The sequence below is a fragment of the Danio rerio genome, chromosome 23 (genome assembly GCF_049306965.1).
Source record: "Danio rerio strain Tuebingen ecotype United States chromosome 23, GRCz12tu, whole genome shotgun sequence".
Lineage (NCBI taxonomy): Eukaryota > Metazoa > Chordata > Actinopteri > Cypriniformes > Danionidae > Danio > Danio rerio.
The window spans coordinates 22,934,377-22,961,137 of record NC_133198.1 but is presented as its reverse complement, the minus strand read 5'-3'; the positions used below and the strand labels follow the sequence as shown (position 1 = coordinate 22,961,137).

The 26,761-nt window shown below is 35.9% G+C and overlaps 1 protein-coding gene across 1 annotated transcript in view; it reads left to right on the top strand.

The window, feature by feature from the left end:
* The first annotated feature begins 5,284 nt into the window (after positions 1-5,284).
* The window catches only part of bgnb (biglycan b), a 37,306-nt gene continuing 15,829 nt past the window's right edge, over positions 5,285-26,761 (top strand). Inside the window, exons 1-2 of the mRNA NM_001001825.2 lie at positions 5,285-5,465; positions 25,867-26,144. Coding sequence (NP_001001825.2) covers positions 25,889-26,144 — 256 coding nt within the window. The 5' untranslated portion in view covers positions 5,285-5,465; positions 25,867-25,888. The remainder of the gene's footprint in view (positions 5,466-25,866; positions 26,145-26,761) is intronic.

Here is a 26,761-nt window from a genome sequence, read left to right as displayed (position 1 = left end):
TGGCGTTCTTGCTGTGAGGCAACAGTGCTACCCACTGAACCACCTGCCACCCTATCGGAGAGAAGGAGTAGGGGTGGAAAGGGGGATTCTTCAAGACGAAGATGACTCGAGTAGAAAGCTCTGGTAATTTATAGTGTGTCAGTATTCATCTGATTGGTGCAAATATACGGAGCTAATGCGGTACCAGCTGTGTTCAATCATAAGCACGTGATCCTCTCGAAATTAGTTTATAAATAAATCACACTTGAAGTCTATAGCTGTTTTCCCCCTGACCTTCTTCAGTATATCTCCCTTTGTGTTCAACAGAAGACAGAAACTCAAACAGGTTTGGAACAAGTGGAGCTATATCATGACAGAATTTTAATTCTAAAATGGCCGTGTCATGTTGTCTAAGAAGTCTAAACTTTTTGAACTAGTTTTTATTAATTAATATTAATAATAAAGTGTTTCTTTTAAATAATATGTATTAGTTGTTTTTCAGTAGGTTACAGTAAATGTCTCAAAGAATGACTCATTAAGACAATTACTGTAACCTACTAAAAATACCATTCCATGTTACTTAAAAATAATGCTATATTATCAATATTAATTTATTAAAAGCATAGTTAAAATTAAAATTCTGTAATAAACTTATGTATGTAATGTGAAGTGGGGATGCTTACAAGGGAGTGTGGATCCAAACGCAGGGTTTATTATACAGAAAATGGTCAGGCAAGCAATGGTCACAAACAGGAGCAGACAGATGTATACGGGCAATCCAGTTGTAGTCAATAAGCAGGCGAATGGTCAGTACAGGCAGGCAGCAAGCAATGTAAACAAACAAAACAAAGCGAGGGTCAAAACAAGGCGAGGAAAACACGTCGTAATGTTCACTATTCAGTTTAACAAGACTCAGCAACATGTGTGTGTGTTTGAGAGATGTATTAATAGTCTGTGTAATTAGTCCTGAACAGCTTCAGCGGTGTCTGTTTGCAATCATGGAGATCTAGACCAGCTGTGTGAGTGGTGCATGACTGGATATGTAGTTTTTTTGCGGGCAGATTTGTTGCTCACCGGTGATCTGCATGGGCTAGATCGCTGGTTACTGTGACAATATTGGAAAAAAGAATTACTGAAAAATGTTGGTAACCAAAATTTAATTTTAAGAGCAAAAAAACTGACACTTTTCTAAATTGAATTAACCCAGATTCTTTGGATTCTTCAGATGCCTGTTGCTCCCAACCCAATCTCATGGCAGTTAGTAACTTTTTGATTTAGTGGCTAATTCGTAGGAATTCATACGATCTAATTCGTAGAATTTAGTACGATTTGCTCATCACCCAATGATGGTTGGGGTTAGGGGTGGGGTTGGGTGCCACACCTCCTTTTTAAAATCGTACATTTTCATACGACTAAACTCGTATGAATTCATACGAATTAGCACTAAACAGACAAAACGTAAAATACTTATGCTTCCTTGTGAGATCAGGCTGGTTGCTTCAGGTACCTTTCATTGCACGTTTTAGATGACAAATCCACTACCAGGCACATTTTTGTGAATCTGAAATATGTTACTTAAGGTATGGTTTGCTTATGTTTCATATACATGTCCTAAAAGCCTACAAAAAGGTGTGGTTTATCATACAGATCATCCAGACCAGTAAACCACCCTTCCCTAAACCCAATTGGGTTGGGTTAATTTTTTTCAGTTAAATTTAATTTAACCCTTTGAGCCCAATAGCTGGGTATATCCATATTTGACTCAACAAAACCACTTTTTAGAGTGTAGAATAGAAACAGGAAGTGTTTTATTGCTTCTTACTTACTCTTCACATATTTACCATGCAGGAATTTTCCTCTTTCCTACAAAAAATTATGTCTTATTTATTTGGCTGGACCAGTGCCACATTGGTCTTTATGTAGTCTCAATCACCATTGCTGAAGATGACTGGGCAGGATGTCAGGTAAAGCCTTTTTTCTTCCTGGTCTGCTCCAGAAAGTCTCGCAGTTTCAGTTCCCAATCCTCCAGCTGCTGTTTGTTAGTGATTGGGTGCTGGCAGTTGATTGAACTAAATGCTGAAATAAATAACAGTGCAGGTTGCCAGTGGTAAATAGAAAACAGACCAGAAACAGCATCATCATAAGCTAAACTGTACTTTCTATAGCTCAGCATGACATGAATTAAATGAGCATGTCCATAAATCAAGATAAAGTAAAGCGGTAGTCCACACATTAGATTATGCTGCTCTGCCATACGTTTAGAGTACATTTTAACATAATCACTAATGTCCCTTTGCAGAACAACATTCTGACTGCAGCTTCCTCTGAAAGAAAGTGCATCTGAGTGCATCTCTTTATTGCTGGACTGTCTCCTTAGAATGTGCTATACTTATGAAGCCACAACTATGTGCATCTCCACAACCTCAAACATGGAAGTTAAATACAAGTTTGTAACAATACACTCACCGGCCACTTTATTAGGTACACCTTACTAGTACCGGATTGAAATCCCCTTTTGCCTTCAGAACTGCATTAATACTTTATAGCATAGATTTAACGGGGTACTGGAAATATTCCTCAGAGATTTTAATCCATATTGACATGAAAGCATCACGCAGTTGATGCAGATTTGTTGGCTGCACATCCATGACGCGAATCTCCCATTCCACCACATTCCAAAGGTGCTCTATTGGATTGAGATCTGGTGACTGTGGAGGCCATTTGAGTACAGTGAACTCATTGTCATGTTAAAAAAAAACCAATTTGAAATGATTTGTGCTTTATGACATGGTGCGTTATTCTGCTGGAAGATGGCTACACTGTGGTCATAAAGGAATGGACATGGTCAACAACAATACTCTGGTAGGCTGTGGCGTTGACAGAATGCTCAAATGGTACTAATGGGCCCAAAGTGTGCCAAGAAAATATCCGCCACACCATTACACCACCATCACCAGCCTGAACCATTTATACAAGGCAGGATGGATCCATGCTTTCATGTTGTTGACGCCAAATTCTGACCCTACCATCTAAATGTTGCAGCAGAAATCAAGAATCATCAGACCATGCAACGTCTTTCCAATCTTCTATTGTCCAATTTTGGTGAGCCTGTGTGAATTGTAGCTTCCTGTTCTTAGCTGACAGAAGTGGCACCCACTGTGGTTTTCTGCTGCTGTAGCCCATCCACCTCAAGCTTAAACATGTGGTTTACTCAGAGATGCTCTTCTGCATTCCTCGGTTGTAACGAGTGGTTATTTGAGTTACTGTTGTCTTTCTATCAACTCAAACCAGTCTGGCCATTCTCCTCCGACCTCTGTCATCAGGAAGTAATTTGCCCCCACAGAACTGCCACTATCTGGATATTTACATTTACATTTAGTCATTTAGCAGACAATTTTATCCAAAACGACTTACAAATGAGGACAAGGAAGCAATTTACACAACTAAAGGAGCAACAATGAATAAGTGCTAATGGCAAGTTTCAGGTATGTAAAGAAAGTGTAAGAAGCAAAACAGTAGTAATTTTTTAATTTGTGTAGTTAGTGGAGGAGTCAGAGAGGGAATTGCATATTAGTAAGGAAAGTGGAGACTAAATAGTAGATTTTTTAGATTTTTTAGTAGTTTTTTGAAGACAGCGAGTGACTGCCGTTCAGAGTTCTACTGCGAGAGTTCGGGAAAGTGACTTCTTCCCTCTTTGGGATGGAACCCCGAGGTGACGTTCATTCACAGAACGCAAGTTTCTGGAGGGCCTATAAATCTGCAGAAGTGAGAGCAGATAAGAAGAGGCGCAAATCGCTTTGTAAGCAAACATCAGAGCCAGTTGCTGCCAGTTATTTTATTTTTTTCTGACCATTCTCTGTAAACCCTAGAGATGGTTGTGCGTGAAAATCCCAGCAGATCTGCAGTTTCTAAAATACTCAGACCAGCCCATCTGGCACCAACAAGCATGCCACATTCAAAGTCACTTAAATCACCTTACTTTCCCATTCAGATACTCAGTTTGCAGTTTTGCAGCAGATCTTCTTGACCATGTCTGTTGCTGTCATGTGATTGGCTGATTAGAAATTTGCGTTTACATGCAGTTGGACAGGTGTTCCTAATAAAGTGACCGGTGAGTGTATATTATACAGTTTCTTATCAGAGAGCATGACAGCATTTTAATGAAATAGCTGAGAAGAATAAAATATAAATTAATAATATTTTTGATATTACTTTGTTTAAATTAAAAATACTTTTAGAAATCCAAATTGAGTTTTAAGGAGAAATTCCATATAAGAATAAATTTTTTGGTACCATAAAGAAATTTTCAGTGACCATCACTACAAAATAATGTGTTTTTTCACAGTGAAGCCACAAAAAATAATTTTGGTTTCCACAAAATAATTTTCAGTGACGAGAAAACATATTTTTGTTATATATTGTTATTATTCTAAAGAATTGTGTTAAATGGTATGAATTATGAAACTTTCAGTAAACAGTGATAAAAAGTTCATGGAACCATCAGCCTTTCTTTCTAAATTTAAAGTTTTACTATAGTCTAAATTTTTTTTTCACTGGAAAGAACCATTTGTGGTTCCATTGTTATATAATCTTAATAAAATCTATTAGTTTTTAACTCATGATTGCATTTTTTCCCATTCCATTATAAATTGCATACCATTTTCGCTCCATCAGCTTGCAAGAAACTTTCCCTCATCTACTAAGAATAAGCCTTTTCTTTAGTAATAGGTTTTGACAAGCAAAATGCATTTGATCTTGAATGGATTTCAGCCAGGCTCCTTTGGGTATTACTGTACATTCCTCATAGTTAAAACTGTCTAATTGATACTGATCTGTTTCCACAAAAGATCCTCATTTTTTAATCTATAACTGTTTTTCTGAATGAATTAATTAATTACAATAAAAATAAATGATGGCGATGTTTATGAACACTAAACAACAGTAACATTACCACATTAATATTTGCACATTTTTGTTACATTAAAATTCAATAAATTAGCATAAAATTTATTAGCAAACATCATTTTGGCAGAAAATTCTTGCTGGGAGTTTCTCAGATTGTTGACGTGCTAACATGTCCGCGTTTTGAGAAACCGTTTAATTTGTTCACATACTTTTAAGTCGAATGAAAACCTTGTAGCTAACTTTATACCTGTCAGAAATTGTTTCACAGAGGTGTTGCGCAATAGGTATAGCCCCCATAAGTGCGCATCACAGCAGAGAGCTGTTGGCTGAAGTTCTCAACCCACCCAAACCCGCGCGCCTCCGCGTGTAAAGCAGTCCAGCTGTCCTCTCCTCTCCTCCTCGCTGACTGATACAGGCGGATGACCCGCAGGAGTTTGTCAAGATAGTTCACACTAGGACTCGGACACTAAAAGTCACGCCGGTCTGAATATATATAATCTGAAGATCAAGTAACAAAATCTGAAGATAATAAATACGGTCGCAGAAGCTCATAGTGTGGAAATATTGAAGCCCGAAATAAGGTATTTGACTTACTAGTTATTTGACTTTTTTGTTTTGTTTGTTTGTTTTGCGCGGTAATGTACTTTATGCTGTTATTTGATTTTGTCTTGGAGTTTGCATACTCAATCTTTCAGGACTAATTGGTTGTAAGCACCTGAAACCGAGACATTGTGAAACTTTTCTCAAGAAAATTTTTGGTGCTAATAATCTGTTTGGGTGAAAATAGATAATTACAATGTTTAGTTAAACAGTTATGTTTGAAAGGAGTTTGTTAATGTGTGCAGGGAGTACACAAAAATGCAGTAGTTAGAACATCTTTATTTGTATTTTTTCCAGTGGTCGTTTTAATGTCATACTATTCAGATATTTGGTATATTAAACACTAATTTATTAAAATAAAACAAAAATTAAAAAGTATAATTTTATTATATTTAGTATAAAGTTCATCCACTTACACAGAAATCATAGCACTTAGCAGATGTGTAATTTCTGTGATGTGTAATTTCTTTTGGGATTTGGGATAAAAACTATTTCTTTCAGTTTTTCAAGTTACTATTTTTCCTTTTTGATGCTTTAAGTTGCATAACTCTATCTATATTTCTATCCATCCATCTTTAAAAACTAATTTAGTTCAGTTTGGCAGTCCTATTTTCTTTTAATTTATATAACTTTTCACACTTGAAATATTTAGCCCGGTGTAGTTTATAAGCAGGTAAAGAGGTTATCTTGCTGCATGCTTCTCTCTGCTCATACTTAGACACTGGCAGATTTACATATTTACAATTTCCTTGTTGCTGATTGGATAAACACAGGGTCCAATCCTCTTCTCATTGCAAACTATGGTCAAGTTCATCCTAAATCCACTTTTCAGATTAGAATGATGAAAAAATGTATAAAAACTCTTCACTTAAATTAACATGTTTTCTAATACCATTTCACATTTTTCCCTTCTCAAATGTTTTCGTGTCTATCCAATCAGGAATTTTAGGCAACCAGTTGTCTGTCGGTTGCTAAGCATTAAGCTGCACAAAAAAACAAAACAAAAAACACAAAAAATTTGTTTATGTTTTTTATTTTTAAGTAAATTGCATGCACGGAATTATGTCAAATTTGCTTAAGTCATATGAAAGTTATGTATTGTTTGAGTAATTGTTCCTTGAGGTTTATTTATTTTACTGAAGTCATTTGAAATGTTTTTTACAATGCTCTTTTTCAAGCACAGGATTTCTTATTGTAAAGTCAACTCAAGCACTTTATCACTGAATTAAGCCATGATGTTAAAGTGTAGCCTATGCTTTGCTTTTTAGCTGTCTTTTGACAGTTCATGTTGACTGTAAATACTTGGTACACAATACACAATTACAGTAACAATCAATGTTGTTTTATGAATGTGTTACTCTGTGAAAATGAACTCCAGATGTTATAAAACATACAGTACTTCACCTAACTACAAAAACAATGATATAAAAGTATAAATACATCTGGGAAAACAGTGAAAATGCAGAAACTTTATTAGCACTGTGTTGCTTTACAGTGCACATATTTAGCACAGTATTGTGGTTTTAACAGTGGAAAGGGGATGCCAACTCTAAACTTTAGAGTCTAAGGGCCCTATCATATACCTGGCGCAATAAGGCACAAGTTGTGTTTAGCGTGATGTGTTGGTATTTTCAGACCAGCGCAACTATAATTTCCCCATTCTGTGTCAGGTTGTGTAAATAGCAAATCCATTTGCACCACTTTATAGACTAATGGGTGTTCCAGTCTAGTAAAGATGTGTTTTGGGCTGCACAATTTTGGCTAAAATGTGAATCACAATTTTTTTGCTTAAAGCCAAGATCACGATTCCTTCTCACGATTCTTTAGATGTAAAATAAAGCTTAATATGAGTAGGCTATTATAATTGTTAATACTCAAACATATTATCATCTTGGAATTATAACGTTCTATCTGTGTTCTGACTGATTTCGAGATATTGAGCTTCAAAGTTTTTGCAATCCACATAGCAAATAGTATGTGTAAAATTTGTTTTTTTTTAAGTCTTAAAATGTAAACAATAAGTTGTCATTTAATAAGAATATGTCAATAACTCAATTTTGACAAAAATGTCAGATAGAACCTTATAATTTTAAAGTGACTGTATGGTAAAATAACAATAATAATATTAGGCCTATGTGTAGCTCTACTGTTGCTTAAAATGCTACATTTTGTTCAGTCACTATGGACTTGATCAAACTTTCAATATGTTTTGTTTGTTAATTCACAGTAAAATGATGACATCAGAATACAACTGTTCATAATATTTAAGTGTTATATTATTACGTTTAACACATGTGCTTGTCATTTGTCATTGACAGCATTATTAGACCATTTGTTTTCACTGGTAAATTCAGACATTTGTCATTATCAGATTTCTTCTTGCTTTATATTCAACATTAAATAAGCTAGAGTAGCTATACACTGTTAAACATTTATTTTTATGCACAACACTCTGTTAGCTATGAAAGAAAAAACTCAACAAATGCTTGTCGCCATCATACTGTAAAATGCGTTATGAGCATTTAAATGAGTTGCGGCCAGTTTAATTTTTACTTCCGAGTGCGGCTCATGGCTGCCGTCACTGTGATAAAACACACACATGCAAATCATTGTTTCAGCGCGGCTCTCAAACGATTGCTCTGTGCAACAAACGGAACGTTATTTACAACTTTATCACTTGTTATTCACAGCCTATGCAGGTTCTGTTCACTAAAGTAGCCGTCATTGGCGTGCTGCATGCACACGTGCTCGTTCTCGGAAGTAGCTCGTGGTCAGCTCACGCGTGATTTCGCGCCAGCAAATACATCATAACATGAAGACAGAAATGACATTTCTGGGTGAATTATATGTCATAAATACAGTATGTGACACTTGTAACACCATTTGAAGGTGTTCATGTTCCTGTGAAGACTTGTGCGACTGCCTTTATGCTTCTTTCCTGACCTCGAAAATATAATTGGCTCAATCGTAGAAAAGCTGAATTAAGATCGTGTGTAGGGTCGAGATTGTGATCTTTTTTTGATTAATCGTGCAGCCCTAGTGTTGCACATTGTTGGCGCTTTGCTATTTTGAGGAACTAAAATTGACTGTGCAATAAACCAGCCGAAAGCAGGTCTAAAAATCCGTTTGGGTATCAGTTTTTTTGACCACACTTCGCTATTATTGTTCACTTATACATTTGCTGGAAATTAGAACTGAATTTAGAAAAAGTTTTGAAACAAATCTTTGACAAATGAAATTAAATATGTAGGCTAATGAATGTCTTCGGTGGAGAGCATACAATACTGTTTCCATATCCACGAAAGAGAGAAAGAGAAAGTAAAGAGGCCAATTGTAGGAGGCTTGTTATTTATCTTCGTGCTGCAGATTTTTAACTGTTTAACTGTTTTGTTTTCTCGCTAGTGAAGCGTTCAGTTTTTCCACTTACAAAGTCCACCATGTAAATAGCAAATGCTCTATGGCGCAACGCAACTGACTCTTAAAGGGTATGGGAGATGAGACTTTGGTTTATGCTTAAAACACACCCATAACTCATTAAGAGAATTAGTACATCCCTGTTAGACCATCACTGAATTAAACCTTTTTTTTCCGTCCTAAAAATAGCAAAAGCTGATTCGGACACGCCCTTAATGTTTTTGCACCATGAGCTTTAGATCTTGTGCCTAGATCGTTAAAATAGAGCCCTAAAGGTTTCATATCCCCTGGTAAAAACTAATGTTAACCCTGTTTCTAAGTAACAAGTGAGAAACCTTCTACCTAGAATTATGAGCTGTAAGGTGTTTAGAAAAGCCTTATTGATTGATTCTTTACAACAGGTTTTAATTACATTGCCCAAATAAACATTGCAGATATTGCCCAAATTTAAGGGCACTGCATCTTTTCTATCTCACGAATAGTTATTCTTCTTTTCTTTCTCTATCTTAGATTGTCTCTATATCCAGGATAATTGTGTAAATGGGCAGTATCTTTTTAAAATGATACCGCTTCACACTCTATATAACTCTTAACTACCAGCTGCTCTGTTGATCGGGTCTGGCTGATCTTTGTTGCGCCAGTCACCACATTCAAGCAGAGCAGTAACACTCATTGCCAGGCAGAAGCTTTTTTAGGGACTGAAGTTAACAAATTACAGTCAAGCCAGCATTTAATTCCTGCCAAGTGAATAGAGCCCAGAACCACCCAATGGTCTGTCAGAAGAGAAAGTGTGTGTGCGAGTGGGAGAAAGCAAGTAGCCATTCATGTGTGCATGGAGCAGAATATATGACCCAATTTAGATGATTGACTTCATTACTCAACATACTGTGTTATACTGAAAACCTTCATATATTTGGTTGGTGATGTTAGACTTTTATTGGCCGTTAAACACTGAACAAGTGTGTTGTTGGACTTCCAATTAGACCGCATTTAATGTGTCAGAGCTGTTGTTTTGATAAAAATGCTTTATTCTTGGCCTTGCCAACTAAAGTAACAAACCCCAGATTGAACAGGGTCATGTGAGTTCATTGGCTTCTACGATTAACGCAGTAAACCCAACTACTTCCTCCTCCCAACTATGGTATGTCACTTAGAGAAGTGCCATAATTCTCCAAAACTCTCAACACTCAGCTCCATGTAATTGTATTGCAAAAGATCTTTTACAGGAATTATTTATAAGGCTGTTAAATTTCTGCTAAAGCGGTGTTTCCCAACTGTTTGTTGCTTTATAAGTAGGGCTCCATTACCTCTTTGTTGACACTAAACAGAAATACACACTTACAATGAATGTTTCACAATAGGATTTTTACAGTGGTACCACTAAAAAACCATTAAGTGAGACGTAAATTTAATGTGCTATTAATTGAAATTAAATGTTGACCTCCAATGATTCTAAATACACTATAATCATAACATTTGCTCAGTGTTAAAACGTTTGATCTGATCTTCAGTTTGATGTGATTTGAAACTGAAGCACATAAATATTCAAGTGACCCTGATTACTTTATTTAGCATTCATGAATCTGAGCATGTTTACATGAATGATCAGTAAACTCATAGGCTTTTGGGGGTTTTACTTCCCAATAGCAGCAGTTTTATTTGTCCTTTCTTTTTTATTTATTTAATTAATTTATCAAAAATGTATCAATACAAATTGGATAATAATTGCAAGTTATCATGACTTTTCATGCTTATAATTTTAGAAACAGAATCTAGATTTTTCTATTATTTTTTATTCAGTTATTATACTTCATAGTTTAATATTTAATAGAGGATGACACTAGATTTTATTTGTTTTGTAACAGTTTCCGAGTGAAACTGTTTGCTTTTAACAAAACATCCTCTGAAAGGGTCAGCAGCAGATGTTGATGAAGCACTCTTTCCTATTTCTGTGCTCTTTTAATGTTTTCTTATAGTGTTCTCTCAGTTGTTTTCTTGTACTTAGTTGTTTTCTTGTTATTTCTTGTCCCATTTATAAATCAAACTCAAACCATGCAAACTTGCATTTCGTTTTTCAGCCTTAACTTGACAAATAAGTCTTAAAAGTCATACAAATCAGACATAAACACATGCCTCACAGTTCCAGGGGAAATTCCCTTTCTGGCTAATGTGTTAGTGTTGTGTTTTATCATTATTATTACAGTAATGCTGCAGCGTTGAAAGGCGTCAGCTGCTTTTTTATTACAAGCTGACATTTAGTTCATAATGTATCTTTTTTATGTCTAGTTGTAGATTTGGATGGTTATTCATTGCTTTAATGAAGAAAACAAAAAGTGTATTGATGTCTAATTTTTAAATATTAAGGAGTATTGTTTTTGTGAACTTGTTAGACTAAAGAAAGTCTTAACGGAAGTCTTTACTGGACTGTAGACAACAGAAAAAAAGTTTTTAAAAAAGTGTAGAAATACAATTTATTTTATCTTTGTATATTTGAAGAAAATCTTAAATTAGTCTGAATCATCTAAATGACTAATGCAACATAATTTTAGTGGAAACATCATCAAAAAATAAAACACATAAATCAGTAATATTTTGTTCAAGTCATATTGCAGAAAGAGTCTTATAATGTCTTATAATCAGGGATATCATATTTCAAATACAAAAATAGTATTTTGTAATTTGTATTTGATAGGGCTGATGAAATTGCCTTAATATTTTGTATCAAAATACTTTAGTGTCTTGTATTTTTGCATTTTTAAAATACTGTGAAATGCTTTGTAGGTAATATACATCAAGATATCATATAAATACTCTATGAGCATATAGAGCATATAAAGCACCCTCTGATTGGAGCTTTGGATGTTATTGACACCCCCCCCCCCCCCCATTTAAAAAAGAATTGAAAAATACTTAGGAGAAAGAGTATAATCCACAAATAATAGTAGTTTTTGGATGGATTGCTGATGCAAAATGTTTGTCATTAAAACAAACAACATAAAAATACGTCTAGTAGTTGATCAGTAGGACCAAGTAGGAAAGATGTAAGCCTTAAGATGTCACAACATATAAAACACAAATATTTAATAATCAAAAACTTCTAATCATCTAATCAGCAAAAAATAATAATCATATTTCTGAAAAACTCTTTGAACAAAAAAAGTAAATGAACTCTTTACTTTACATCCTTTTACAATATTACGAGGTTGAATAACCAATGTACAGAGATGATGGCAATTTTACTGGCCACATTTGGTATCAAACATTGTTTACTTTTCTAAGTCTAGATTTGCAAAGAAATGCCATGCTCCTTGGTAAAATAAGTTTATTTTATTATACGTTGTGATTGCTGTATTTCGTAGTTTATTTTGATGCACCTAAGGTATTTGGTATTTTATTTTAAAATACACTTCAATGTATTTTTGCCCAATCCTGCTTATAACATATACAATATATGGCTCTAGAAAAAAATAATTAAGAGACTGCTTCAAAGTTTTTATCAATTCTCTGAATATGACATTAATGACAGATTAATGACAGATTTTTTGTATTTGTATCTGATTTTTGTATATTTATAGATGATTAAATTTAATGAAGTATTTGATCAAATAAGATCAAATACATAAAATATAAATTAAGGAATAAATTGTTTAATTGAAACTTACCAGCTTAATAATAATAATAAATAAGTAAAAATTATAATTCATACAATAAAAGAAAAAATATATATATATTTATTTATATGATAGAACAATCTGAGAAAATAAATAAACAAATAAAATACGATGTAGGGAGATACTCTACAAGTTAAACAAATATATAACTAAAAGTGAACCAATAGTACCAACCAAAAACATTACATACTGTAGATGAACACATTTACCTCTTTGATAAACTCAGTTATAAACTGGTGAGGTCAGCATTTTGTTTTATTTAGATTCTAGTTCTGTGGAGATGATATTTATTGTAGATTTATATTATTTGTAAAATTTATTTTTGCATTATTTTTCAAGCCCAGACAGAGTCCTTTTTTTCTAGAGACATGAATGACAAAAATATAATAAGAGACTCTTTACAACATATTTTGGACACATTTTATTATGATTCTGTTTTAAATTCGGTTGGACAAGCGAAGAGCAAGTATTTCATCTTGCTTTCAGCATTAGCTGCTTGTCTCACTTTCTTTCTCTCTCTCTTAATGTCTACAACTAACTTGTACATGTGACTTTAAGACTGACATTTTGAGTGGTAGAAATAGCTGTCTGCGTTCCTCATTGAGGAGTATATGCTGTGTAATTAGCAGCAGAAGTGGTTGTTATGTCTAGGCCGTACCATTCCTCAAGTCACAGTGTATCTTCAGACTGAAAAGTGCTGTGAGCTTTGAATTGTCCACTTTCGTGTTTGGCTGTGGCCGTGTGAGAGGATCATCCTGGTGTTGGGATTGACAAGCATATAGAAATGATAGTCAGTTGTCATGTGTTGACAATAGTGAACCGAATGTACTGTTGATCCTCAATGTCAGTCATTTTCTCTGGTCACGATTAAAAGTAGCCATCCAGCAAGTAACCAGTCAACTGGGAAAGTCAGCAAGTTTTGCTTTACCTGATAGACAGCTTGTACATAAATAAATAAATATGTAAAACTAACCTACAGAACACTTGCCTTTCAACTTTACAAGTGGTTATATAAAACCTGACAGGCTTATCAGCAGCCCGAAGCGAAGACTAAAAGGCTTTATTCTGCAAAAACATCTGTCCTGGATGTATACTTTATCCCGCTTGTTACACGGCTACTAGCCACAAAATCAAAAAAAGACACACAAAACATTGTTCTGAGATTTAATAGTTGATTAATTCCTTAATTAAACACAAAGCTGAAAAAAAATGAAACCCGCTGAGTTAAGCTGATGGAGCATTCACTAACCTACGCATTATTGAGTCACCAGATGGCACCAAACAGTCAAAAACATAAAATTAACGGAAACTAATCTGGTTGAATGATACTAACCTAGGCATTGATGATGCGCCAAACAGTCAAAAATAGCGGTGTGACAGACCAGCATATACAAATTAATGAAAGTAAGTATAAGGATGTAAACAGTTTCAGCAATGATAGAGCGATTAGAAGTTACTAGATGAGCCTGTGTTATTTAGCCATTGTTATCTAAGGACAACATACCTTGGAATGCCAAGTCTGACTAATAAAAAGGGAGCTTTCCAGGCCGCTGTGTAAAAAAATCATGTAAATAATTGATCACATAAAGTTCATTATGAATGTATGTACTTTATGTTTAATTATGCAACATGCACATTTCAGTATGAATCAAAATAATGGCTCTGGTTCATACCTAAAGTGCCCATAAGTGCTCTTGATCTGAATAGCCATAACTTATAAGCTAATATACTCCAAACAATGCTTTTCATTCATTCATTTATTCATTTTCTTTTTGGCTTTGTCCTTTTATTAATCAGGGGTCGCCACAGCGGAATGAACTGCCAACTTATCCACCATATGTTTTATACAACGAATACCCTTCATAGCGCTTCACTTTTCCCACATGTTTTTATGTTACAGCCTTATTGCAAAATGGATTCAATTAATTTATTTCCTCAAAATTATACACACAATACCCCATAATGACAATGTAAAAATAGATTTGATGATTTGATTTGATTTTTTGAAATTGTTGCAAATTTATTAAAAATAAAAACTTGAAGCATCAAATGTACATAAGTATTCACAGCCTTTGCTCAATTTTTTGTTGATGCTCCTTTGGCAGCAATTAAAGTCTATTTGAATATGCTGCCACTAGCTTGGCACACCTGTCTTTAGGAATTTTTGCCCATTCCTCTTTGTAGTATTTCTCAAGCTTTATCAGGTTGGATGGGAAGTGACTGTGTACAGCCATTTTCAGATCTCTCCAGAGATGTTCAATAGGATTTAGGTCTGGGCTCTGGCTGGGACACTCAAGGACATTCACAGAGTCGTGGTGAAGCCACTCCACTAATATTTTGGCGGTGTGTTTGGGTCATTGTCCTGCTGGAAGATGAACTGTCGCCCCAGTCTGAGGTCAAGAGCACTCTGAAGCAGGTTTTCATTCAGGATGTCTCTGTACATTGCTGCATTCATCTTTCCCTCTATCCTAGTCTTCCAGTTCCTGCTGCTGAAAAACATCCCCACAGCATGATGCTGCCACCACCATGCTTCACTGTAGGGATGGTATTAGCCTGGTGATGAGCGGTGCCTGGTTTTCTCCAAACGTAATGTATGGCATTCACTCCAAAGAGTTCAATTTTAGTCTCATCAGACCAGAGAATTTTGTTTCTTAATGTCTAAGAGTCCTTCAGATGCTTTTTGGCAAATTTCAGGCGGGCAGTGTCTTCCGTCTGGCCACTTTACCATACAGGCCTGATTGGGGTATTGCTGCACAGATGGTTGTCCTTCTGTAAGGTTCTCCTCTCTCCACAGAAGAACGCTGGAGCTTAGACACAGAGTGACCATCGGCTCATTGATCACCTCCCTGACTAAGGCCCTTCTCCCCTGATTGCTCAGCTTAAATGGTCGGCCATCTCTAGGAAGAGTCCTGGTGGTTCCAATCATCTTTCACTTACAGATGATGGAGGCCAATGTGCTTAATGGAACTTTCAGAGCAGCAGAAAATTTTCTGTAATGTTCCCCAGCCTTGTGCCTTGAGACAGTCCTGTTTCTGAGGTCTACAGACAATTCCTTTTTCTTCATGATTGGTTTGTGCTTCGACATGCACTGTCAACCCTGGGACCTTAGATAGACAGGTGTATGCCTTTTCAAATCATGTCCAATCAACTGAATTTACCACAAGTGAACTCCAGTTAAGCTGCTGAAACACTTTAAGAATGATCAGTGGAAACCGAATGTAACTGTGCTCAATTTAGAGCTTCACGGCAAAGGCTGTGAATACTTACGTACATGTGATTTTTTTTAGGTTTTTATTGTTAATAAATTTGCAACAATTTCAAAAAATCTTTTTTTACATTGTCATGATGCACCAATTTTACTTCCTTTTTGATGATCAATCTGTACTTCAGCAGATTCTTTTAAATGTGGTGCGTCCAACACTAAAGACACTTAATGTGTGACAGAAATCAGTACTTTTCATTCACACAATTACTAAAACATTTCATAAATTAATCAATGACTCATATTTTCCCAAAGTAAGGTACATGTATGGTGGGGCAGTGGGTAGCACATCTGCCTTACAGCAAAAGGTCGCTGGTTCGAGCCTCGGCTGAGTCAGTTGGCATTTTTGATTTCACGTGGGTTTCCTCCAGCTGCACAGGTTTCCCCCACATGTCCAAAGACATGCAGTACAGGTGGATTGGGTAGGCTTAATTGTCTGAAGTTTATGAGTGTGTGAATGAGTGTGTGTCTTTCCCAGTGATGGGTTGTGGCTGGAAGGGCATTCACTGTGTAAAACATATGCTGGATAAGTTGGCGGTTAATTCCCATGTGGCAAAAGAGACTAAGCCGAAAAGAAACTGAATGAAAAAGTTATATGTGTTTACTTCAAACTTTCTGGACTAAACTTTTAATGGCTTTATTTAGAAATAAATAAAAAAGCTTCTAGTTCATTTTATTTCCTGAAACCTTTAAATCAGGGGTCACTAAACTTGTTCCTGGAGGGCCGGTGTCCTGCAGATTTTAGCTCCAACCCTAATCAAACACACCAGAACAAGCTAATCAAGGTCTTACTAGGCATACTTGAGACACCCAGGCAGGTGTGTTGAGGCAAGTTAGAGCTAAACCCTGCAGGGACACTGATTGACCCCTTCTTTAAATGAAGAAATTTATCAAGAGTTTACTTTTATGATTTATTCATCCTAAATTTGCCAAATTACATGACATTCCACATCATACAAATAATTTTTATGTTAATATTACACAAATAGTTTGTACTGGATTCCAGAATTCCATCCATGATTTCTGCATCACACAAAAAAAGCATGGTCCATATGAGATTCAATTCCTTTAAAGGAAAGTGTCTTTGATTCTGGCCATATTTGCAGCACCTCAGGGCAGCAATGTTGGGTATCAAATACCATGTATATGAATGGAACAATCCAAAAATCTCTGTAAGAATCTCAGTTACTACCCGACACATGTTTCTTACTGTAGGTTTGCCCTAAAAAGCTAATTTTTTTTGACTGATTCAGCCAATAGACATGTGCGGTTTTGAAATACTTGACTTATAGCAGCCGGATCTCCAGTTGGCTGCTGCAGCGATATGTGATTTAGTCAAATGATTATTAGTTAATTAGCTCTTTAATTTAGAAGGTGTGATTTCCTGTGATATTGGTTGATGCACTTTTCTTATTCATAAGTAGCAGAAGTGCATTGTCTGTGTTTTGAGGCTGTTTCATGATCCCTTTACTGACTGATTTATTAAAAACACCACTTCTGAAGAGTCATTTGATGAATCCCAGTGGCTTCACTGTTGCATGGCATCATGATGGTGAACAAGAACATGGTTGCGCACTTTACCATGATGAAATCTGACAACACTTCATAAGGCACTGCTTTCCCTTACTACCTCGTTTGTGTGGATTTTATTAGCATTTCATGGCCTATCTGGCACTCTGAGCAGTGCAGACATACTTGTTCTGCTGATGTGTGAACATAACTTTCGAGATCCCACTCAAGACTTATTTTCTTGAGTTCCTAATTAAAGAGCTGCTGCATGAAAGTGCTGAGCACAACACTATTTCATCCCATAAACAGCACTTGCACTTAACACATTGCTTGTGTTCATAAATAACGCATATAGTTTTCAAAACTCTTCACTGCAGCACAGGATGCAAGAATTTGTGTATAATTGTGCCTCTACCCTCTCCTCGAATTCCTCTGGCCAGTCCAAACCGGACCTTTTTTGGGGAGCATGGTATAATTTAGTCGCTATTTTTACAAACGGGTACATTTTCTTCCCTGTTTGCTTTTATTCCAGGTCGGCGGCATTAAAAAAACGTCTGTCCCTTTCCCACGTGTTTGATTTTAAAGTGAAAGATGGCCAGACAATATGAGAAGAACACATAGATGTTGGCATGTCAGGATGAGGAATGGGATTCTACTTCAAGCTCTAATGTCTGCCTCGTATGAACTGATATTTAGCAAACGTTCAGATATATACGGTCAGCTCTGGGAACTGTCAGCCACTGTGATGAATTTTTAATGTAAAAGTCTGTTTGTAAGTCCATTTCAGACCTAGACAACAAGTGTGAATGTTCACAGGAGATGATTGAGGAGTAGCCAGGGGGAACGGCGAAAGCATCCATGCTCATTACTCAGTTAATGGCACAGACGCTGTGTGAAATGGGAGACATAAAGGACTCGACGGACACATTTACATGAGCAACATTTGTGTGGGCTTCCTCTCAGCTTAATGGCAGTCTTTACTGGGAGATCGCTATTCATAAATAGGAACTAAGGCTATTTCTTTGAATTATAAACATCTCTCATCTCTTTGTTCCTCTTGGAATGACAAATGGTGCCAGTAGATATCATCTAACTTATAAATAAACATCAAATTTGTTGTTCTTGGAACTTTATGGTATCATGGTATGTTGTGCTTTCCTTTTCCAGAAATCGCAGATTGGAGTTTTTTCATTTCTGTCTTGACTGTTGTTTTTCCATAGCATTGAATGTAGCAGTACAGAGTTGATTAATGCTTAAACTTAATCTGTATGATGGGGATTTTTATAATGGGATGGTTTTATTATTTCTGTCTCATTTTGCAATGGGAAGCTACACCAATTCGGCAACAGGATTGACACTGTAATAGAAGTAATGGAGTATATTTTGCTTTTATTGTCATGGACTGTTGTCGTTTGACACAGTTAAAGGTATAAATGGTTGGGATTTGTTTACTCTGTCAAGTATTATTGTTCCTTTTGCATGCAAATTGTTGTTTTATACGGTGGCCGGGAATAGCACAACAACATTACAAAGTGTGAAACACTTTTACAAAGTTCGAGACAAATTTACATTTTGAAAAACATTTTTACTTATCATCAGACACAATTACATAGGAAAAACACTTTTACCAAGGACAAAACAAATGTACATTTTAGAAAAAAAATTACAAAACGCAAAACACTTTTACAAGTCCCGAAACACATTTACAATTACAGATTCCTTACGGAAAGGGAATGTACCACACCCCGGAAGTGACGTAGAATGTACCACACCAGGAGTGACGCAGGGAAACGTTGTTGTTGTTGTTGTTGAGCGAGGTAAATTCGTGCTGTGAAGTACATGGTGTAAACAAAGTGACCGAACATGGACAGCAGTCGAGGGTTGTTTTGCCCGTTTTGTAGCAAACACATGAGCAGCTTAACGCGGTTTTGCTTTACGTGTGGTCGTGTTTGGAGTTTATAAAGGAGGCAGAGCCGACGGAAACACTAGACATACTGCATCAATGTGTTCAATATTTTAACGAGGGCCACTCGTATGCTGTAATCGTGGACATGATGTCAAGTCTGCACGGTGTAAACATCTGCTTGAGGACTCTTAACAGTAAACTGAATGAAGCCGGTGTTACGGTTTAACTGGTGTCCGTGTTAACTGAGGCACCTTTTCAGATGTAAGCTATTCACGTTTACAGATTGACAGATTCGTCACTTTTTACAGCAACAAAACATGCCCATACCAAATAAAGATTCTTATTCCTTGGTGTCAGTGTAAACATTATTGATTTTAATATATGTGTAGCAGAACAGTTTAAACTAAAATGAATGTAAAGAAATAATTATAATTGACATGTCATCACCGGGATTCGAACCCAGGCCAAAAGGTTCTGCATAAGTATTATCCGATCATACTTACTGAGCTACTCGGGTCTACAGGTAAAGGGTTGGTTTTGAAATCTTTATCAGTCAACATAAGCCGTGTTTTGATTGTTTCTACACTCTATCACGCTGATATTTTCTCAGAATAGCTCAAAAATGTTTTATCGCAGTTGGTCAAACCATGATTTTTATAGTTGTAGACTCGTGGAAACCTGTCTACAAAGCTTACACCCGAGCTGGATATTGTTGACATTTTCCAGTGTGTGTGTTACATTCCGGGTCACCACTGGTGTGTGGTACGTTCCCTTTCTGTAAGGAATCTGTAATTGTACATTTGTTTCGGGACTTGTAAAAGTGTTTTGCGTTTTGTAAATTTTTTTCTAAAATGTAAATTTGTTTTATCCTTGGTAAAAGTGTTTTTCCTATGTAATTGTATCTGATGATAAGTAAAAATGTTTTTCAAAATGTAAATTTGTCTCGAGCTTTGTAAAAGTGTTTCACACTTTGTAATGTTGTTTTGCACTTCCCGGCCACCGTAGTACGATGCCCAAAATAACATTATATTGAGAACATGGATGATTGATAACTTTATATTCTTCTTCAATATTCATTCATTCGGAAGATAAGAACTTACAACTGTAAAATTGCATTGGATTAACCTTAATATTCCAGACTATTGCACAAAATGTAAAGATGAATTGGAAATTCACTGTATGTGGGGGTGTGGAGAGATGCAATTGTTATGGAAGGAGGTGCTTGGCGTGGTCTGTGAAATGGATGGAGAAAATGTTTTTTTATTAAATACAGTATATATCCTGAACATGTGTCAGTAAATGCAAACAAAAAGAAACTTATGGATTTCAGCTTTATACAAGCTAAACGTGTTGTAGCTTTGGTATGGAACAATACCTAAATACCTGTTCTTGCACAATGGATAAATGAAATGTCTGATAAGCTTGCTCTTGAAAAATGAACATAGCGGTAAAGCAGAGACTTTTTAAAAAGTGTGGTCTCCTTTTAGTCACTTTATAAAATGGATAGACAAAAATTGCATGTCTTTGGAAAGATGTCTGTAATTTAAAATTCAATATAATAATGCATTGAAAAAAATTATAGTATTGTATTTTACTCTATTTTATAATTTATTTTAATGGGGCATCACGATAGAGCACTGGGTAGCATGATTGCCTCACAGCTAGAAGGTCGCTGGTTCGAGCCTCAAGCGGCGTCAATTGGCATTTCTGTGTGGAGTTTGCCTATTCTCCTTGTGTTCATGTGGGTTTCCTCCAGGTGCTCCGGTCCAAAGACATGTGCTTTAGGTTAATTGGGTAAGCTAAATTGGGCGTGGTGTATGTGTGAATGCAAGAGTGTATTGGTGTTTCCCAGTGTTGGGTTGTGGCTGGAAGGGCATGTGCTGGATAAGTTGGCGGTTCATTCTGCTGTGGCGACCCCAGATTAATAAATCTTTTTTTTTTTTTTTTTTTTTAATATTATATTTTATTTTACTTAAAGCAACACAGAACAATTATAAAGACAAAAAAAGGATATAAGACCATTATAAAAACCAATAAATCAGTTCCTCCAATATTATACATGGGTCAACAATGATACACATATATCTAGGCGAGTGGACGCAGGCAATATGCTGATCTTGCAGACGATGACAGGGTTATATCTTTAAACTGTTATCCTGGGCATATGACAAATAATTAAAAAAGGGTTTCCAGGTGGCTTCGAAGCCAGCAATGTTATCAGGATTGTGTCTTAGTCTCTCTAAATGTAAAGTGGTAGAGAATTCTGAAATCCAGGATTTAAAAAGTGGTTTTGATGCCTTTTGCCAAAAATAAAGAATAATTTTTTTACTAACACCATTCAATATTGAACAGCTTTTTAAAATTGATGACTGAACCCACAAAGTGAGTCAGACCAACCAAAAACAGCGATTGCTGGCTCACGTGCGAGTTCACAAGAATAAGCCTCAGAGTAGAAGTTGAAAATTTCTCTCATGTCCAAAAAATATATCCTAAAGAGTCCTCCACAGATTCACACTTGTTACATTTAGAGAAGATGGAGGAGTAGAATTTATTAAGCTTAACCCTAGAAAAATGAATGCACTTTATACTGGATTAGTTGATGTCTGGAGTTAAAAGAACATGTATTTATGACCTTGATAGACTTTTCCCAGTCCTCATTGGTCATTTTAATGCCTAAATCTTTCTTCCAGGAATCTTTCAAATACAAGGTAGATATGTCAAACTGATCATTAAAAATGTCTACAAAATGGGAAATCAAATTAGAGGCATCAGGAGAGACAGAAAGTAATTTATACATCATGTTCATCTGCTAATAGTTCAAAGTGGGAGATAGATGTACAAACATAGTTTCTCAGCTGTATATATATATATATATACACTTAATAAATAGTATGGTAAAAGATTACATTTTTGTAGCAAATTTACCATCCATGTACAAGTCTTTTTACAGTGACAGTGGCTAAAAGCTTATCGGATCTATAAGTGTTATGAAGTAATGTAAATAATGTATAGGTTTATACATTATATTTATCTTTTAAAAAGTAGCTTAATATTGCAAATAAAACACAAGGTAAGCCTACTGGGCAAAAAGAGGATGCCTCTCAGACAATTTTAGAAGCTGTCATTCATTCATTCTCACCAAACTTAAGGTCTTGGTCCCCTGTTTATCCTCATAGCATCCACGTGGGATAAAAGAATGGCATCTTAACTCTGTCTTTTGTGAAATGGAGTTGTCATTTATTGTATAGTAAATTGGACTCATTCAAAGTAGCGTCGCTGCATAGAAACACGTTATGAATACATGTTACACTTCAGACTGCACATTTTCTTTTTCTTATAATGCACAGTTTTGAGGTAAGGGGCATTTTCATTTGTCATTCACTGACTGTCAGACAGGCTCATCCAGTTCATCAAACTCCATGTTTTAAAATCAAAATCGAAAGCAGAATATGTCTCCTCATAAAAGCCAGTGTATCAGTGCGATGCTACATTGAAAACATATGATTCGATTTGCGCCTTCTGATTGGTTCTCGGGATATAGCGGCTTTTGCTGTCAAAGGCAAGTGGTGTTTAGCAGCGGTTGCCAACATTTGTTTCATAATGTAATACTGAGCTTCCTTTAGCATTTGTACTAGATTTATTTTATTACTATATTTTAAAAAACTTTGATTGTATTGCAGTTTCAGCTTATAAATAAACAGATGCTTCAGTTTAAAAAAAAAAAAGACTTGTGTTGTTGAGGCAGTGTATTTGAATGTGAGAGTAAAATTGTGATGGGAAGACATTAAGCTTCTCTCTTAGTACACACAACATCCCGTGGCATTTGGCTCCTCTTGCTTATCCACATGTGTTTCTTCCCAGCATGTATAGAGAATACTATGGATTAAAGTATTGCGGCGGCTCAATTGTATGGGCAATCAACTTTGATGGCAGTGAAATTTCCCCCAGCTGGATGATTTTAATGGATAATTGTAATGTTGTGTTGCTCTAGCTTTAGCCATGAGATATCACATCCAATATCAGGTATTAAGGCTATGCATGGGTCAGGGTCAAAGTTTAGGATTAAGGTTGAGTTTAGATGGTCTGTTTGTGACAGGTGTTGGCTTTAATTTTAGGCCTTGGCTAGTTTAAGTTCAACACAAAGGCCATGGTTAAGTCAGGAGTGACAGGTGGAGGGTGTGGGGGTGTTGTGGTTTAGGTTTACAGACCCATGTCTAATGTGTCATTGATATCATCTGCTGGTTCTGCAGACTCCAGATCCTAAACCACTTTTCAGCCAAAACCCACATTTCTGGTGACGTCACAGGACTCAGCTGGAAGACATTGAGAAATGACCTCATGAGGCTCCCACCCTTTTAGACATTTACACACACACACTAACAGAGACTGTCAGAAATATCCACTCCTACCTCCTTCCTGTCTAATGAATGGCTTGTTTTAAGAGATGTTTTAAGAAGGCCAGTTTGAGTTTTTCCACCACCACACACTGTCTGACCAGACCTGCACAGACATTTACCATTTGTCTATTTAGTTTCCCATTCACTTAATAAAACATATGAACTAAATGGTTGCACTTAAAGAACCACTTAACATTTCTGGGGGGGATAGACTCATTAAACAACACCCATAGAATTAAACAGTTTTTACATGGTGTTTTACCCTTTTCAATCCATTTAGACAATTTCTGGCTCTTCTGTAGTTACACCATGTACTAAGACCACACAGAAAATGAAAAATTGCTATTTTTTAGAGCGATATGGCTAGGAAATATACTCCACCTAGAAAATAGCAACTTTTAATTTTCCATTGGTCTTAGTACACAATGTAAGAGTCAAGCTTCAAAAAGGGCAATTATTGAAACTGTTTGGATATTTTTGAGCAAGATGCTAATGGTCTAATTGGATTCAATAATTTATGCTAAGCTAAGCTAAAAGTGCCCCCGCCAGACCCGAAGATTGGCTGAATGGATTAAAAAATGGTACAATCCAAATGTTTAACTCTAGGGGAGTTGTAAAATAAGCCTATTTTCAAAAAAGTGGAGTGTTCCTTTAATTTACTTTCTCTACACTGTAAAATGTAATAAGTTGACCTTACTTAGAAACATTGAGGAAACCAATTGCCAAGTTAAACTAGTGTATTCATTTGAAGGGATAATTCATGATAAGCATAACTTAAAACAGTTTGTATTTACAACTTCTTTATAAACTAAACTTCAGTATCGTTGACACAAAATATTTAGTTGTGTTAACTTTTTATTAGTGTTCACATTACTAGGAAAAAATTTAGGAAACTGATTGCCTTAAATGATCAAGTAACCTGAACTAAAACATCTAAGACAAAAACAAATACCTACACTTCTAAAACATTTTATTCTCAAAATATTGTACAGTGACCACTCAAAAATTCATTCATTCTTTCATTCTTTTCCGCTTAGTCCCTTTATTAATCAGCAGTCACCACAGTGGAATGAACCACCAACTTATTGTAAATATATATTATTGTATTTTAAGATTACTTGAATCTATTTAGTTTAACAACTTAATGGTGCTAAAAAGTTGGGATTACTTGTTCAAATATTGTAAGATGAACAAACTTATTCATAATAAGCTAACTGCACTTAATTTTATTAATGAGAACATCCATTGCTTTTTACAGTGTATAGAAACATTTTAATGATAAAAAATCCTTCAGAGCTTTTGTATGGGATACTTTTAGTACCTTTGAATAATGTACCCTCAAATCTGATAAATGCCAATGCTGTCTCAGTGTTTCTCAGGAAGGGCAAGTCCTGTGCTGTATGGTGTATTTATATTTAGATGGCAGTGTTACAATATCCTTCTCAAACCCAAATAACAACCCAGTTCCGTTCTGTTTCTTTGATGTACTTTGTGAAAACGTTCTTAATTATTATAAACAGAGTCAAGGAAATGGGTTGTGAGACGAACTTGAAAAGACAGAAGAGCCTTATTAAATAACTGCAGGGCACATTAGCACATTTTCAGTTCCACTGAAATAAAAGGCTTCCTTTAATGGGCTTGCTTTGCGTGTATAGGAATTTAAATAAATAATGAGCAGAACAAACTATTCCACCTGATATGTTTTAGGTCATTCGATTACACATGATCAGCTAAAATGATGTTAACAATATGAATGCAATCCGATCTTACGTGTTTTTGACTACCTCTGAAAGATATAAAAGTGGACAAGCGCTAAACAGTTTAAACCCCATTTACATCTTTATTCAAAGGTATCCCCTTAATATTGTATGGATTAAAATGCATCTTATTACCTGTTGTAGATGGAGCCACAGTAATGGACAATGTTTTTTAATTATTAAAGAATTAAAAGGCCAAGACTAGAAAAATAATTGAAACCAAAATCCACACAACTGGATGATATTGCTTTGTTTATTGCAAGCAAAGACAGATGTTTTGACATCTACAGTATGGAGTCTGGTTTATAATGCCATTCACAGTAGCAGCTGAAATAATAATTCTGAAAGTAATTTGAATATTTAGTCATTATGGTCTCAGTTTTTGTTGTACGTTTACTGTAGAATTTTTCATCATTATCATCTTTGATTTGATTGTGTCTTCTGTTTTTGTCTCCATGTTTTCCAGGTCAGTGTGTGTAAGTCTGTGTATGTCAGTGATGTTCTCCTGCCGCTCTCTCCTGCTGCTGCTACTCAGTGTCTGCAGCCTCACTGCTCCCTCAATGGCTCTGCCCTTTGAGCAGAGAGGATTCTGGGACTTTGCAATGGACGGAGAAGCAGGAGATTCGACAACAGTAATGATGAGAGATGAAGAGGGTTCAGCTTCGGAGGAACTGCCACCAGATGTGTTTATATGTCCCTTTGGATGCCATTGTCAAGTCAACATAGTGCAATGTTCAGACCTAAGTGAGTATTCAATCTGTCTATTCATCCATTCATCCATTCATTCCTCACAAGGGCTGTTCACACACATGTACATTTTTAGTTCACCTAAAAATTTTGATGAGGTTTGTAATTGCTCGCCCTCATGTTGTTCCAAACCACTGAGAACTTCATTCATCTTCACAACACAAAAACAGACAACAAAGTTTCTGACAGTCCCAGTTTATATTAAAGGTTCACGAAACTTTTTTTTGAGATTTTAACAGATTTGTGTGTGTTGAGCATCAGTTAAGACAATGTTAGCACCTGTTAGCTTTATTTTGTGGGAAAAACTGAATAATTTTGAGCTTTTGTCAACTGATTTCATCTTCCAGGTTTAAAATAATTTTTGTGGCAGAATCAAAATCGATGACGTAGCGCAAAACTGCGAGTGCATAGATGACGGTTTCTCATTATTATTCATAGCTGAGTTTTCTTATATGAGAAGAGCCGGCTTCTTAATTATTCATGACTGCGCGTGCTTTCCGAAGGCAAGGCAGGCCTGCCAGTGCCAAGCTGTGAGATCCTACCTTGAAGACTGGGTGAAACCGCGTCCACGGACCCACAGCACACAGTATTTAGCCTTTCATGAAAGGTCTTAT